The sequence below is a fragment of the Macrosteles quadrilineatus genome, unplaced genomic scaffold, assembly GCF_028750875.1.
Source record: "Macrosteles quadrilineatus isolate MER2022 unplaced genomic scaffold, UCM_ALF_1.0 Scaffold_9__3_contigs__length_116548681, whole genome shotgun sequence".
Classification (NCBI taxonomy): Eukaryota; Metazoa; Arthropoda; class Insecta; order Hemiptera; family Cicadellidae; genus Macrosteles; species Macrosteles quadrilineatus.
The window spans coordinates 113815221-113832921 of NW_026542602.1; the positions used below are offsets into that span (position 1 = coordinate 113815221).

A 17701-nucleotide genomic window follows, 5' to 3' on the forward strand; every position below is an offset into this window, starting at 1 on the left:
TCGTAGGAAAATCAGATAGCTAGAATCAGATCTAGTTAGAATTGTTCCCTGTCAAATCTCTATATCTAGCCACCAGGTAGCCCAAGTTCACTCAGTATGAAGAACAGGAGATGAGGATTAAAAGCTCAAATAATAACCCTATATAAAATATTTATTATTTTAAATTACATGAACCATCAGCTTATCAAATTAGTAGGGCAAATCTAACCTGAAAATATATCCACTTAGTTTGAAGTAAAAGAACATGAACAACACAAATTCTCACAAAAAAGTATACCGTAGCTTGAAAAATATATTTATATCAAACAATGCACAAAGTATGTTTTATAGAAATATATTTTTCTATTTTAAGAATTTGTGAATTGCAGACCTTTTTCATACAGCAACAGACTGGACTAATAATATGTTGAGATGATAAGGAGTCATCACAATTTCAAACACTATTTTATATCACAACACAAAGCACAAAGTGTTTTGAAAAATTAAGTCTCTTGAGTATTAGTATGTATACAAAATATAAAGGTTTTCTTAATCTATAATATCTTATAAATTCTATCAGTCAGTAATAAAACTATACATACAGTTTTAATTGTTTCAAGGAATAGTTTATTAGGTCAACTTGGCCATTTAGTAACACTTGATTTTAAAAAGAAATCATGTTGAAAATTAGAAAATTGAGCAGTAGTTACAAGATAAATGCAAAAGGCCTAAAAAGTAATGCTCTAACCTTAGAATTTTGTCATGAATAACCACTTTAAAAATAAAGATAAGATACCTAAACACTAAATACTTTTCTAATGAAGAAAGATTAGTTAAATGCCAATCTAATGACTGTTACAACATGGCAAATGTTTGTTTTTAAATGATTCATTCTCAAGAGGCAATATAGTAGGGTCATGATTCATTTCCTGCAGTGATTATTTTAGTCCATTATTCATTTCCTGCAGTAGTACTTAACAGTGCTAGCTATCTTATTACTGAGAAACTCCTCCTGCATCTACAATCTACAAGAAATTAGCTTAAGAATGGACTAGATGTATTTTACTTTAAATCTGCCAAATACAGTTATACTGTAACATTTCTTAATAAATTTGATCAGGGTATTTATTATTAAAATAATTTTAGAACTAGAGCCTAATTTATAAAAAAGTAGAATTTCAGCCTATCAAAAAGTCTTGAAAAACATACAATCGATTATATTGCGAGAAAACTTTTTTTTTATATCTTAACGAATTGCAGCAGACCTGCTGGGTTGAAAAATATTGTACCTGTACAATTTTTAAAGTTGAGATCCGATTATTTTGACTGAAAGATAGTCATTCACACAATACTTACTCTAGAAATTATAGCTACACAATATAATAAACTGTTGCATTACACAATGATACATCAAAGCAAAAACTGATCCTCCAGGAACTTGCTGAAACGCACACAAAGAATAAATATAGTTGAATTGATAGATAAGTTGCGACATCTACGCCAACCGCATAATACGCAAGATTCTGAGGAACAGAGAGATGATATCCAAGTAGAGACTGAGAGCAGCAAACACGTACTCCTCGGGGGAAATAACAAGCTTGTGTTTACCTCCCACAATAAGTTGAGTGTCGTGGATCAACAACAGAGAGTAGACAAACGCTCCGAACCCGGCGATGATGAGTTGAGTCGTGCGATCATATGGAACGAACAGCGAACCAATGCCGACAGTGACCAGAATCATCAACAGGACAAACATAGTTCCGTGGCACATAGTGAAGTCAATCTTGGTCTGCCAAGCGAAGATCGTGAGGCTGATAGTCACAATAGTGCAAATACCCAGTGCCCAGTACACCTGCCGAGAAGAACATAACTTAAAACATTTGATAACTAACTAATTAACTAAACCTTTTTGTAGATAGTCCTCATTATATGTGATCCCGATTTGCACGGTTTTGAATGTATGCGATTCGTGGTTTCATAATTGTACATTAGGATTATGATGATCTAAAGGTAGGTTAGTTGAAGCATAAAGGGCAAATAACATAAAAATCTATAAAAATCCAATATAAATCTAATATAAATAATATATTACCAAGATACTATTTCATAATGCTCGCTGTTAATAAGAACATATATTGGAATAATAGTTATTTAATTTGATCGTTTAAAAAGATCAGAACAGAATACGTTACAAAAATAGTAGTGCATCTGAGTAATTTATTAGCAAGGTGACATTTCAGTAAAGGTAATATTTTGTATCCTATTACGTTAAATAACAGCCATCTGTAATTCATACTAAGATGTAAGGGGTAGAAGAGAAGAATGCAGGAATGAGTAGTTGAAGAACAGTGAGTTATGCAGCACACTAAATAAGAAAGAGTAGGTGCCGAAAGTGTGACAAGTGTCTTTTGTAGGTAGGGAATGGGATGGTCTCCAAGTACTGAGGGCTCTCCCAATATGGTGTACTCTGTACAGTCATACCACACAGACACAGCATGCCATTTCATGGTACTCAATCCCACATCATCATGGTTGGTGGTTTATGGTAGGGTCGGGCAACTAAAGTTCATATGAATGAGACTCTATGCAAGTAAAATTCAGTATTTTGTTAACAAAATATTTTAAGACTGTTGGTTTCATCAAATAACTATATTTTCAAGATTAACCTGTTAGATGAGGTTTCCAGAATAATGATTTTCTGCCGATGGCAGTAGCCTATAAACAGACCTGTTTTAGGAAGTTTTGCACTGTGAGGAATGAATCACAAGGATTAGCCTACCAGTAAAAATGTTATGAAACAGTAACAGAGCTAAGACTAATAGGCTAGTCTATTTACTTCTTCTAAGTGGCCTTATAATATAGCCAAATCAGTTGGTTTGGAAACCATGAAACCAACCTCCTCTTTCTGGGAAGCAGCACACACAACTCCAAGAAGAAAACTAAAGGACAATGTGAAAACTCCAAGGAAGATGATGTTGGCAGGAGCACGTCGCCGAGCGTTGGTGGAGCATAACAATATGATAATAGTGACGATGGCGATAATAGCTCCGGCCAAAACACTGAAACACAATCACTTTGTTGGTCGGTTTTAAAATACTAGACAATGTAACAGAGAAGGGTAAAACATAATTACATTAGTAATCATAAACTTTTAAAGGACGAAACAATTGTATTACAATTGCATTAGGACCATTAAAGTCACGTGGCTTGGCTATATAAATTCCAGATAAACCTTTGTAAAACCAAGCTAGACATATCTAGTTAGGAACTCCAAATTATTGTATGGTACATAAATTTAATGTGAAGGCATCAAAAGTGGTCTATTCTTTCTATTATCATGTTAATCCACATAAAAGTTTGATCCCCAGTCAGTCACTGATAGGTGGCTAATGTATATAAATATTTGTAAATTTGGCATGTGGTTCAAAGTTTTGACAATTTATGTGTAATAATAATATCTCTGGTTCTTACCAAAGAACGCAATCAGAGGTAATATTCCACTACGGCCGTTTCGGAGATGACTCCATCGAGTCGGTCGTTAGTTTTCAAGTCGTGCACACGCTCTAAATGTTTTTGTGTATTGTGTTTTCGTGTGTCCGTCCTGTGCTTATATGTGTATTATTTATTCAACCCCTGACGCAATGCAAATGAAGAAAGTTTGTGTTAAATGTGACAAGACTATAGTTTAGTGTACCACTACACACCTGACGATGGAGTCATCTCCGAAACGGCCGTAGTGGAATATTACCCCTGATTGTGTTGACAGTAAGAACCAGAGATATTATTATTATATTTTCATGTAATTTGCCACACTCAAGAATATACTTTATGTGTGTCGAGACCATGGTTGCCACCCATCCCGATTTGGTCTAGGCAGTCCCGACTTCGGACCCCTTTTGCCAACGTTTATGTATGTGCTTACCCTGGGGGAGGGGCCCCCCCGATTTTCGCCTGACTAATAAGTGACAACCCTGGTCAAATTGTGCCAGCTTGTTAAAGGGTTAGTTTTAGATTTTATGAAACAATTTGAAATGCATCTAGATCATATCTATAAGTATAAAAGAGGATGTTTGTATATATATTTGTTTGTTTGTTTGGCAGTGATAAACTCAGACACCGCTGAACCGATTGCCACGAAACTTGGTACATACGTGTAGAATGTCATGGAATAGGTTTATACATCATCAATTTCGTGATCCGTCCAATCGGCTCAGCCCCAGTTGCTCTGGAGATTCCCATGTTAACCTTATGAGAAATGGAATTAATGAATCTTAACAGCTGTCAATTAAACAAGTTGGTTCTGTTCTATGATGTTCAATAGCATTAAAGTTACAAGGATTACCAACAGGGTGCAGCATTATTATTTTTTTTACATTTATGACAACAGCTAATTTGCAACCAAAAGGTGAGTGAGCGTAGCGAACGAACTTCAACCTGGAGGCGAGTTAGCGTAGTGAACGAGCTAACCCGAAGGCAAGTGAGCGTAGCGAACGAGCTAACCTGAAGGCAAGTGAGCGCGGCGAACGAGCTCCAACCTAAAGGTGAGTGAGCGTACCGAAAAAACTTCAACCAGGACGTGATTGAGCCATGCGAACGAGATCATCTTGAAAATTAAGAAGTTAAACGGGGCAAAGCCCGCGGGATTATAAATAGTCAAAGGCAAGACAACGTCTGCCGGGTTCAGCTAGTAATCTTATATTCGTTTTCATTCTTGTACGCTAAATGCCATTTAGTCACAGTGACCAAGCAAGAAAACCCAAACAAAGTCAGTAAAAATAGTTCATTTTATAGTTAAAAATGGTTTCTTAAAATAAATAGATCCAAATGTTTACCAGGCCTACTTACAATGAATATTTATGTTACTAAAAACCATCTTAAAATGCATATACATAAGACTGAAGTTGCAATACCTTTACAATATCTAGGATAGAAAAACATCTTGTAATTAAATATAATATTGACACCTAAAATGCATAACAATAGAGTACACTTTACTCACATACAACACAGTAAATGTATAAGAGGCAAATAAAAATACTAAAACCTCTGTTCGCTAAACTGTTGTACTCTGCAACTTAAATTCGGGTGAATTATTGAAACAAAGTTAAGCCTGTAACTACATTCTATTCATAAAATATCAACTTACAAAGGTGCTCCATTTTCATGAACAAACTGCTTCACTGGTTCAACGTACATGAAGATTGAAACAAAACCAAGGGATATCATAAGCTGCACCATTAGGATCCCATACACTTTCCTGTAAATCATGATTGTGGTATTACTTCTTTTATTTTCACTATCAAAAATTTACCATCTGTAGCTAGTTGCAAACACACCGATTTTACATAATTGATCAAAAATAGGTTGATATTATACTACAATAAATTTTTACAAGCCAGGGGTGGCCGCAAGGGGTCTTGACCGAGGACCCAGGAGAAAAACAGGCCATGCTGCAGCGTGGGCAGCACACCACTATGCCATAGTGGTTTATCTATATAAATAAAATTAGAGTTTTTTCTGTACATTGCTCAGAATCATAAACTTTTAGGTTATTTTTACGTTTTATACATTAGAGAAACCGAAACAAGTCTCATCTAAATTTCTGTCTGTCTTCATGTCTGTTACGACCCAAGAGCCATTTTACGCGGCCTACTCCTGAAAAACGAGAGTACCGGTACCTATCAAGTTCCAAATCATTTTAATGTATTCACTGGATTGGCGAAATTGTCTTTAGCCATTAAAATATGGTGTCACCACTTTGTAAATAAAATAACGGACGTTTAAAAACCCAATTTTGTGTGATTTTTTGTAAAGTTTTCTCCCAATGTTTAGCACATATTCTTCTATGAAATAACGAACAGCTGTTCAAATCAAGATTATTTCTTGTAGCTGTCACTCATATGTTTACATTGAATGTTGTTTACAAATACCGCAACCATTTCCGATCACGTTTTGAAAGCAAATCCAAACCAATTAAGATTAAAAACGTTTTTCCTTACATAACGGATTTAATTAATCGCAAGTGCAATAATATGTAGGGTAACAGTAAATGAAAATAGATATTCTTTGTGTATAAAATTGTTTTTGAGTTTTGATAACCGGGAAATAGACCTTGAATCAGTGTTGTATATTGCTGGGAAACTTACATTTTTTAAATGAGCTTTTTCAGTTGAGACTCGGCACACGACCGACGCGCGTCTACTTGTCCATAGTAAAAATAAAAGTAGGCCTACCGTGTATTTATGTTTTATTCGTCATGTGTATAAGTGTACAGTTCGTGTATGTGTTTCAAAAACTCCAAGACGCACCTAATGGGGAAGCTCAAGACCTTTAGGACTGATGATGGCGATTTAATTTCGCCGAAATGCATCTCCTTTAATAGGATACATTAGGATCGACCAGCGGACACAGGTAATTTAGCCTTTTATTGATTGTCATACCGATCCGGAACAACAACAAACGACATAAAATGAAGTTATGTATAATAAATAGTTTGGCCAGCATATCTGAAAATATGCAAACCAACTGCTGTTCTTATTATCTGTTCTTATTATCCAATAAGAAGGTTTCAACTGATTACTATAAGATCCCCGTGCGTAGAACGGGTACACAGCTAGTAGTTGTACTAAAATCTGACAAACAGTCAGCTTATTTACCTAAAACATATGAGATGTGGCAGTGAATCTATCCACTAGTGTGATGTCATGGAACCTGCAGCATGGCCTGTTTTTCTAGTGGGGCCTTGGTTGGACGTTGCAACTTGCAACATTGCCAGATGTTTTGGGGGAATTTTTAAAATAGCTAATATTTTGGGTAGATTTTAGCTGATTAGTTGGTTAGGACCATAAAAGATTTATCAACTGTATGTTTAAAACTTCCTTAATTTATTACTGAAGTAATTATGCAATCACAATTCCATCTAACATTGTATCATGATACTAGCCGCTATAGCCGTGCCTTGCAACAGGGTCAGTATGCCAAAGAGACAAGTTGGTTATTTGAAAATGCCTTAAAAATTGTTTCACACCAATCATTTAATTTAGAAACAAAATTGAACTGTATTACTTAAATTTATAATTAGTGATGGGCCGATTCCGATTCTCGATTCCAAAATACTCTCGATTCCGCCGGAATCGAATCGAGCATTCGATTCGAATCTCCGTGGGTTTGGGATCGATTCTGACTCTCTTCGATTCTTTGATAAAATTGGTTAAAATAAGCCATAAACGTCATATAAAGCAACAAAGAAACAAAATAAATTCAGATTGCTAATGATTTGCTTGCAACTCTGAGCAAACAACAAGTCCTGGTCGTATCGTCACTAACTCAGCGAGACTAGAGCGAGCGTATTGCAAAAATAATAGATGCGAACTCAATACAGATAGTAGCCTACAATGAGAAACAGTTAACAGATGGGAATTGGAGATTCGGGCAAACTGGACTGGAGCGAGTAAGCATTGCGCCACAGCTCACAAGACATACAAGGAAAGGGATGAGCATCGATTTAGATCAACCAGTGGTACCAAGGCTACTAACCACGAATACTAGAAAAGTAGAAAAATACCGGTATGGATCATAAACATAAACAAATGACATTTTTGGCCCGAAAATACACATTATTTCACATTGCTTAAATTGAACTGCCAAAACATATGTTCAACGCTATTCGTAGAGGATTCGGGCCAACAACGTCATTTGTTTATGTTTATGATCCATACCGGTATTTTTCTAGTATTGGTGCTACTAACTGAATCATTGCATCGCTACATCGATGTTATCAGTAACCGATAACATCGTTGTGAAAACATCGATGTTTTTGGGACTAAGACATAGATTTTTTTCTTCAATTTTTCGTCTGGTCTCTGTACTCTCCAGTAACGGAAAGCATCGATATCTCAATTACACTTGGTCAAAAACATCGATGTGAAAAACAACGAAAATCTATAGAAAAACATCGGTGATGCGAAAACATCTACTATCGATGCTCATCCCTAAACAGAGCTGAGCTACCATTCATTAAGTATAACAAAACACTTCGTATTCGGTCCCGAAACGTCACTACTCAACGAGACTAGAGCGAGCGTCCTATAGCCTAAAAGCGACTTGGGCTTGGGCTTGGCAATATAATTTTGTACAGTGAATTGGAAGGTTTTAACTACCTATAAATGTTCAAGTGCGCGAAATTGTAAATAAACTTGTTTAGTGTTGCAATCAACGGGTAAATCTTCGAACACTGGGTATTTTAATGGCCGATAGGCAGAGTAGTTTTGCAGGTTCCGTTATTGTCTGCCAACAGTGGCAACACTGATAAAGTGAAAAATACTTAAATGCTCCAGTACGGACGGCATCAACAAATCGTATTGAGTACTGAGTTTCAATCTTAAATCTTCCAAGACTCTTTTTTGTAGGCTATGCTTGGATATACATTTTGATTTTGCTTATAATGTTCATATTTTATTTTTTTTTATTTCAAATGGACAATCGACAATGGTTTCGGACGTGAACTTTAGGAGGGTGTACAAACAACGGTAATGAATTGAGAGTGCAAAAATAAATATAGGAATTTGATTTTATTAAGAAACTAGACTTCTTTCCAATATTGATTTGATTTGTATACCTGTAAAGATTCATGTTAAAATTAGGTAAGTTAGGTGGACTGTAAAGATTTATTAATATTTTCTCCATTTTAATGATTTGATTTTCCTTATTTATATCATACACAAGTGTTGATTCAGTTTTAGTGTAATATACTGATTGTGTTTTGTTTTGTAATACTAATAATAAACCAACAAATATGTATGTACCTAACACTGTTTTTTTTCCTTTTTGACTTTTTCTACTTACTTTTGTTGTGAATCGTGTGACTTAAATGTAGATCAGATACCAAATATTAATATTATTGATCTATTGCTTAAGCTGTATAATTAATTATGTTTTTGTTTCAACTAGGCCTACTCCTAGAAGTTTATATAAGGTTAGGTTAGTTTGTATATAAATTAAAAATCAAGAATTGGATAGGGGCTGATTTTTTATAATGATAATGAATGATTTTTTATAGTACATATAAAAGTTATTTTATAATATTCTATGGCTAGTATTTTACAATAACCTTGTAAATGTGTATTGAATGTGTGACATTCTAAATTCTACATATAGATAACATGCTTGGTAAGCTTGTACTGATTTCACAATTTTAAACACATTCATAAAACATAATTGAATTTGGAATCGGAATCGAGTCCGGAATCGAGATTCGAATCTTAAATTTAAGAATCGGAATCGGAATCGGAATCGAGAAATTTTGGAATCGGCCCATCACTATTTATAATAGTACATTTTTACATTTTTAAATAGTACATTTTTATATTTTTAAATAGTATATTTTTGCTAACTCAGACTGTGAACACTTATTTGGGCTACTGTACAAATCCAAAATCAGTGATAGATTTTAAGAAAAAATCAAATAACATTAAGAGTAGTTTGTACTGTAGGCTAAACGAAAAGCATCCATTGACAGGTTTGGAACTATTGGAATGTGCTTTTTGTTCAAGTTACGTACTATTATCAAGTTAAGTAATACAGTTCAATTTCGTTTCTAAATTAAATGATTGGTGTTAAATAATTGTGAAGGCATTTTCAAAGAACCAACTTTTCTCTTTTGCATACTGGCCCTGTTGCAAGGCACAGCTATATAGCGGCTAGTATCATGATAAAATGTTAGATGGAATTGTGATTTCATAATTATCCCAGTGATAAATTAAGGAAGTTTTAAACATAGGCCTACTCGATTTGTGCTTTGGTAGTAGAGCGGAATCTTAATAACAAAACCTGTTAAAGAGATATCTAACTGAGAATTTAGCCTACCTGATAAATCCTCGACGGATTGATTTTTCAGTGAAATCCAAGTTTTTGAAGACAACTTCTTCTCCATTATTTTCATATCCATTTTCAATATCCTCAGTTTTAGCTTCCATCATTTCTAGTGAAGATTCACTGAACTATCTAAAGGAAACTAAGGTATTGTATCTGAAACAAAAGTTATACAGCATCGACAAAAACAAATTATTGATACAATGTTTACAAAGTTTAGGCTACCTCTAAAATGAATGAAAAATCATATTAGAGTAAGCTCTCGCATTTCTAATAGACTTATGTAAAAAAAAAAATAAACAGTTGCCCAATAAGCAAGAGTTTAGTAGTGACATTGTTTAAGTTGTTTACTTATGTTGAACTGGACTATTTTTTCCCCTTTTAATTAACTGTTATAGCAAGAAGACAAATTCTGTTTTGGAGTGGATAAAAGTTACTAGGTTTCACTTCCAGATACAGTAAAGGCAAATAAAACCAGAATGCCACACGCTATAAGCTTGACAATAAGGTATTGATGGCCTTAAAATAAGTCAACATAAACTTCGATGGAGATCACCATAACTGAGTTTGAGTCTGTTGGAGAATAATTTGAGGTCCATTATTATAGGCCTACGGTACCTACAGTCAAAGGAACCAAACCTTTTGTAATAAGAGAAGGGATTACAGACTCTTACACACCGGAGCGGGACAGCGGCGGGAGCGGGAAGAGGGGGAGTGACTGACGATAACCAGCGGCAGCACTACGTGGTGGAAAAGGGCACACACTGAAAGGGCAGGCAGCGGAAAGCGGGATGTCTCCTCAATTAATTTTCAGCTTAGTTTAGTGAATGTTTATACAGTGTTGGAAAATAGAGCGCTACAAGTAGCGACACTACAGTAGCACGCTACTTTTTTTGTGTGGCGTTAGCTCTAGCTATGCTACTTTTCAGGTTTTTTAGCTTTAGCTGTGGCTAGCTACATTTTTTAAGTAGTTGTTGCGGAATTTTAGCTACTTTTCTTGCTACATTAACATTGAATGAGGTAGTGATTTTTATCACAACCTTATGTGAAACAACCTCTTTCAAACTGAAATTTTCAAGAAAATTAGGCCTAACTACCTTCTTAGCTTCATATGGTCGCAGCCGTTTCATTACCTATTGCAACGTTGCGTGGACATAGAGGCATAGAGGGTGGATCTGAGTGTTATCCATATTTTTGGCTCTCATTTTCTTCATTTGCTACTCTATGATTACCTACTGTCTGATAAAATAAAATCGCTAGATGCAGACGGCGTTTAAACGTTACCGGTGACAAGAGAAGCTATTGAATGCTTGCAAGTGATTGACAGAGAAATTAGTGATCAATTTAGTTTCTTTATTTAATTGATATTTTCAACTTAGGTTTTAATGGAAACCAAACACTAACCCTTAAAATAATGAGAAAGCTGGTCTATCAACCTTTGCTTCAGCCAAGGCCGCACTAGATATACCATATATCTATACCATAGGCCTATATATCCGTACCTATATCTAGTGCGGCCTTGCTTCAGCTGTTGATTGTGGTTCATCATCACAAGCCCTTCCTTGGTTGGATTACCAAGATTTTTCAAAAGTTTACCAAATTAACGAAGAGGAAATTACCTGATGAAATTTAAGACATGTCTAGACTACATGATAATTGTAACAAAAAAATCTACATATACCATGAAGCTTACATTGAAAAAATAGCATAGTTTGCTCCTGCTAACAGCTCTTGTCAAGGACTATTCCTAGGCTATGCTATTGGATTAATATACGAATACCAAGTTCAATTAATAGGAATATATCTACTTAGTCCTTGTAAGAACAAGCTTACTATAGCCAACTTGTTACAAAGCCAAGTAGGCCTAAGCCTAAATGTTATTTTCACTTTACAATTTTCAACAAGTTTAAATTGAAAAGCCGATTTCAGAATAAGTTGCTGAATACTGTTTTGTGCACCAACGTTTGTTGAAGTACAATTTGCCCTGTGCATAGTGACAAAGGGTGACGATTCCTTGAAATTGAATAGTGTTATTCATAGAACAAGTAACTTATCAAATGGTTACCCTAAACGTTATAGCAATGTAGTTTTTATCATTAAAAATAAAGAAAGGCAATAAACTCCAATTTCAGTAGGCTAGGCTCTGTTGCACAAAAGAATGTTTTTAAATAATCGTTTTACAGTTTTATTGTTTTTAATAGACAGTGGAATCTTGATAACAAGTCAACCTCTATAACAAGTGTCATTTTCTAATCCCCTTGAATTTTATCTTACCCATAATCAGAACATGTTATTGTAAACCTCAACAAGAAGTCGACCTTGATAACAAGTATTATTTAATAATCCCTAGAGACACTTGTTATCGAGGTTCTACTGTAGTTGATATTAAGACATCTATAAACGAATGAGCTTTTAAAATATAGTTTAGTTGTATATCCTTTGAATTTAATGAAATTTATGTAAAAGATGCTTAAAAACAGTGCCGGATTTACCACTAGGCCGATTAGGCCGTGGCCTAGGGCCGCAAGCAAAAGGGGGCCGCAGAGGATTGAGAAAAACATTTATTAGATCAATAAATAATTGATTTTTTTAAACCACCAGTTTGCCACGATCACAGGTGACCATAATGATGTCTCCATGGAACGAGGAAGATGTTCATGATTTTGCCGCGGCCGCGGGTGCTGATTGATGATGTCCCCGTGATCGCAGCCCACGGGAGACAGGGAATTAGCCGCTGTCGCAAGTTGTCAATTATAATGTCCCCGTGATTGCGGCCCGCGGGAGACGTTCACGATTTAGCCTTGGCTGCGGGTGACGGTGATGTGTCCTCATGATCGAAGCACGCGGGAGACATTCAAGAATTAGCCGCTTTCGCGAGTGTTGATGATGATATCCCCGTGATTGCGGCTCACGGGAGATATTAACGATTTCACCACGGCTGGGGGCGTCATGAGGATGTCCCCATGATGACTTCCCGAGGGGGGTGTTTACGATTTCGGCACGGCCGCGGGTGACAATGATGATTGCAGTCCACGGGAGATATTTTTAACACGACTTTGCCGCGATCACAAGTGTCGATGATGATGTCCCCGTGATTGCTGCTTCGCGGGAGATGTATACGATTTTGCCACGGTCGCGAGTGTCGATGATGATGTCCCTTTTTGCAGCCTGCGGGGGATGTTGATGATTTTGCCACGGTCACGGATACCTATGATGGCTTTGACTTGGTTTAGGAGAGATGTCTACGAATTCATCCACGATAACGGGTGTCGATGATGATGTATCTTTGATGCATAGGAGATATTCACGATTACTTCCACGATCACAAGGAATTTCCACCACAGGGGAAGGGCCGCTCAAGTAATTTGGCCTAGGGCCGCAAGTACCCTAAATCCGGCACTGCTTAAAAATAATACAATATTTAAAAATAAGTGTACTAAATATGATGGAACCCCCAACTATTTTGGTTGTGTTGCTGTAATGTTAGGTTTATGATGCCAACAAATTAAATACAATCTAGGAATAAGTTGTTTTCTAGGTAATGTTGTTTGAGCGTTTGTTTAATAAAAATGTTGTTGCAATTAATTTTACATTTACCTCATATGTGTGGACTAAAAGTACCGTACCTAACGTCTTTAGAAAAATAGCTAAAACTGTAGCTATAGCTACGGTACATTTCATTGTAGCCGTAGTTGTAGCTGGCTACTTTTTCGGAACTGTAGCTGTAGCTAAGCTACTTTGTTTGGAAATGTAGAAGGCTACATTAGTTGTAGCTAGCTATATTTTAAACATAGCTTCCTTAACACTGTGTTTATATTATTGTGTTTTAAGAGTTCAAGTTGTGAATCTGAGGGCACAAGGAAAAGCATTGGTGTCGTCAGCGTCAACACTTTAGGGGGGACAAAAAGGGGGGTCCTCCGGGGGGCTTGGGGGATGTGGAGCACCCCCTCAAGGCAGGGGGGTCCTCCCCCGGGAAAATTCGGAATTTTCAAAGCCGTTTGGTGACTTTCTAAAGCCATTTTTAACACCTTCAACCGTGCCCAACTGTCCATAAACTCCCATTCCACCTGTTGATTGTCATGAGCAAATAGACACCTTAAAAATTAAACTATGACGATCGCATTAATGAATTTCAAAACACACTGTAGACTACTGCCATATCCTCCTAAAAGCCGTTGGGTGACTTTCTAAAGCCATTTTTAACGACTAGAACTGTGTGCAAAACCTCTTGTCTTTGTCATGAGTAAATAGACATTTAAAAAATCAAACGATGTTGAACTTGCATTCATGAATTTCAAAACATAGGCCTACTGTAGACTACGAAGCCATATCTCCTAAAAGCCTTAGAACTTTGCCCAATTGTGATAAAACCTTCCATTTCAATATGCCATGCAAGCAATTAGACACGTTTTTTAACCTTACGTTTTTCTCCATTTCATAGATCTGTCACAATATGTAGCCTATAGTATTGAATTCAGTAATGGCATTGCCAATATAAACTTTAACACTAGTGTTTATAGGCCTATAGTTAATGGTAATAGGCTACTGGTGCTACCGCTGATTGCTGATTGATGCCTATGTAAAGTCAGTGGCTAGTAGACAGTTTCACAACTATATAACTATGAGTATGGAACATAAGGAAATCCCGTCCTCGCTCGCGCACTTGGCACTCGCCTTTGCCCTAGCATGTCTACAGCTAAATTTGAGATGAGACAAAACTGACTTTTCAAATATTGGGGGGGACGTGTCCCCTATGGTGGCGACACCCGTGAGGAAAAGAAGCTTTCCTCTTGCTAGCAATAGCTAAGGATGCAGATGAAGTTGCACTCTTGCAACTCTCTAGTGGTCTGTTTGGGTTCATGAAATTTATCAAACTAGAAATTTACTTGACGAGTACCATACCCTTAGGCCGGATAAAAAAAAAAAAAAAAGGTCTAAGTTATAAGTATTTATTTTAGTTTGACCATAGCATGTTTTGATGAAACTGAGGATTTGATAACAGAGGACATACTAAAACTGCATATGAGCCATGTGGTCCCGCTTGTATTCGTACAAAAGGGGGATGGCGAAGATTCCATTGAATTTTCCCCCCCAAAAACAGGGTAGGCTGAAGTACGATGTTTGGAATGTCTTACCCCAAAACTAGGTGAAATACGGGGATTAGGGAGAAACTTAATTGGCTGCACTTTAGTTTACGCGCTACTTACACTCATTCGAATGAATATATCAATCGATATACAGTATCGATTATTTCATTCGAGATATCAAGTTTGGATTGTTAGGTTACAACCAATGAAATAACCGATATATCGAATAAGTTAATCCAGGCCAAATATCGATATTATTCATTCGAATGAGGGTAGAACGTAATCAAAAGTGCAGCCAATTAATCCTCCTGTCAAAAACGCCCACTCCCCAACCCACACCTACCTTGGACCTAGCCTTACTTTGGACCTAACTTTGGCCTAGCCTATAACTTGAACTGTCAAAAAGCTCAATTAATTATACATGAGTTAAATTTGATCAGGGTGTTAGCCATAGACATCAATTAATTATTGTAATGGCCTAACTTAGTGTGCCATTATTACACAGCAATAAGCTACCGTATTGGTGGTTTTTCACAAAAAACAATATTTGACGTTTGAAAAAGTAACAATAGGCCTAGGCCTAAATTAACATTATTTTATAAGTTTACTTCGTAAATGTAAGCTCAATCTTTTGGTGTATTTTAGGGACTAGTCCAACTACTAGCCTTAACAGTATCATTACATTACGATATGATGAAAGACAAACTTACAATCTGTAGATAAGAAGTTTACCACTGTCACTGTCCGAGTGTCCACTCACTTACATTCCATCCACTGTCCCCTCGCCTGTCTGCTGTAGTCGCCACTCGCCTCTCCAAAAGTCAAAACAAAAACAGACTACAGAAAAGCTACAGAGAAAACGAGAAAACTTCTTGTAAGAAGTGACAGATAGATGCAGATAGTAAACTAACTCGACTCCGACCACAGAAAACGTACTGGTTGTATAGGGAATGGGCACACGGGAGGGACTAAGGCTAAAGGTGTAGTGACGTCATATCTCTAGTGGCTAATGTCTTCTCTTCAGGCAACACGATTACCGTAACGACACGATATGATTTCAGCGGCGTTCGTGGCATAGTTGGTAGCGATCCGGATTGGTGTTCTGGAGGTCCCGGGTTCGAATCCCGCTGGCAGCGTAACTTTTTGTCAACAAATTTTCCATATCAGCAAGTTTGGTTGGTTAGGTTAGGTTATGACAGTTTAATTTTATAATACTAAATTTTAAAATTAATTTTATAACTAATTAAAAATTATAAGTAATCATTAATTAGATTTTTATCTTTTATATAGTTTTTATATTATCAGCAAGTCCGGTTGGTTGGGTTATGTTATGACAGTTTAATTTTATAATTTTAAAACAATATTTTATAATTAAAAAGTTAATTTTATAACTAAAAATAAAAATAAAATAGTTTAAATTTTTCAACTTAGCAGTTCTAGCGGCGAACGCTGACACTACAAGATATGTTAGCCTTAGTCCCTCCCGTGTGCCCCACCGGGTTATATAGTAGTAAGTTTTCTGTGCTCCGACTGGGGGGTCTCCTTCTGTTCTTCTTCTTCTTTTCACGAGGCCGACCGTGGAGGGAATAGGCACACGGAAGGGACTAAGGCTAAAGGTGTAGTGACGTCATATCTCTAGTGGCTAATGTCTTCTCTTGAGGCGACACGATTACCGTAACGAAACGATGTGATTTCAGCGGCGTTCGTGGCATAGTTGGTAGAGTTTCGGATTGGTATTCAGGAGGTCTCGGGTTCGAATCCCGCTAGTAGCACTAACTTTTTGTCAACAAATTTTTCATGTCAGCAAGTTTGGTTGGTTAGGTTAGGTTATGACAGTTAAATTTTATAATACTAAATTCTAAAATTAATTTTATAATTAATTAAAAATTATAAGTAATTATTAATTAGATTTTTATATTATCAGCAAGTCTGGTTGGTTAGGTTATGTTATGACAGTTTAATAAATTAAAAATTTATTTTATAATTTGAAACAATATTTTATAATTAAAAAGTTAATTTTATGACTAAAAATAAAAAAAAATAATTTTAAATTATTTCAACTTAGCAGTTCTAGCGGCGAACGCTGACACTACAAGATATGTTAGCCTTAGTCCCTCCCGTGTGCCCCACCGGTCCACGGAGGACCCAGACCCCCCCCCTCAAGACTACAATTTAATCCTGCCCCGCCACCGCGCCCTCCCGTCAATGATTTTCGCCTATTGGGTCTGATGATGATTGGAGTGTCCAATCGAAATCGATCACCACTTACCATCTTTTGTATATTTACCGTCTTGTGAGTAACAGTATAAGCGTAAATATATGTTTAAGTGTTATAAGACGTATCTTTAATTACTTTCCGTATCTTTTCAATCTATATACACAGTTGCTGTTGTACAACAAATTTAAAGCAAGGTAGTTAGTATGGTACTCTAAGTATTTGGCACTTAACCTTGAAATTTCTTCTTTGACCGTTGGGGTTCGAATGTCCCTATGAAGCACTTCGCTATTAACGAACCATGGTGCCTGGAGAATGTGCCTTAGAACCTTGGATTGGAATCTTTGGATGACGTTCAGATGGGATCCCTTCTAGTAGGTAACCTTTCAAACTGGTGAAGGGACCTACCTGCCCGATATTGAAATCGGTCAGGTTGGTTACTTTTCAATTTGGTGAGGTAATGAACGCCCTCTTGCTCTTGTGGTGGGGGCATCGACTGCTCTCATTGGCTGCAAGGTTTCTGGGGGAGGGAGTAGTTGTTATGGGGTGA

The 17701-nt window shown here is 36.5% G+C and overlaps 1 protein-coding gene across 1 annotated transcript; it reads right to left on the reverse strand.

Annotated features, from left to right (window-relative positions):
* Nucleotides 1-133: 133 nt before the first annotated feature.
* Nucleotides 134-15828, reverse strand: LOC129003071 (protein lifeguard 3-like). Its single transcript, XM_054431291.1, has 5 exons — nucleotides 15647-15828; nucleotides 9844-10005; nucleotides 5126-5236; nucleotides 2876-3038; nucleotides 134-1831 (listed from the first exon to the last, which is right to left on the reverse strand). Exons 2-5 carry the CDS (start codon nucleotides 9954-9956, stop codon nucleotides 1475-1477), a joined length of 744 nt encoding a protein of 247 aa, XP_054287266.1. The 5' UTR covers nucleotides 9957-10005; nucleotides 15647-15828; the 3' UTR covers nucleotides 134-1474.
* Between the last annotated feature and the right edge of the window lie 1873 nt (nucleotides 15829-17701).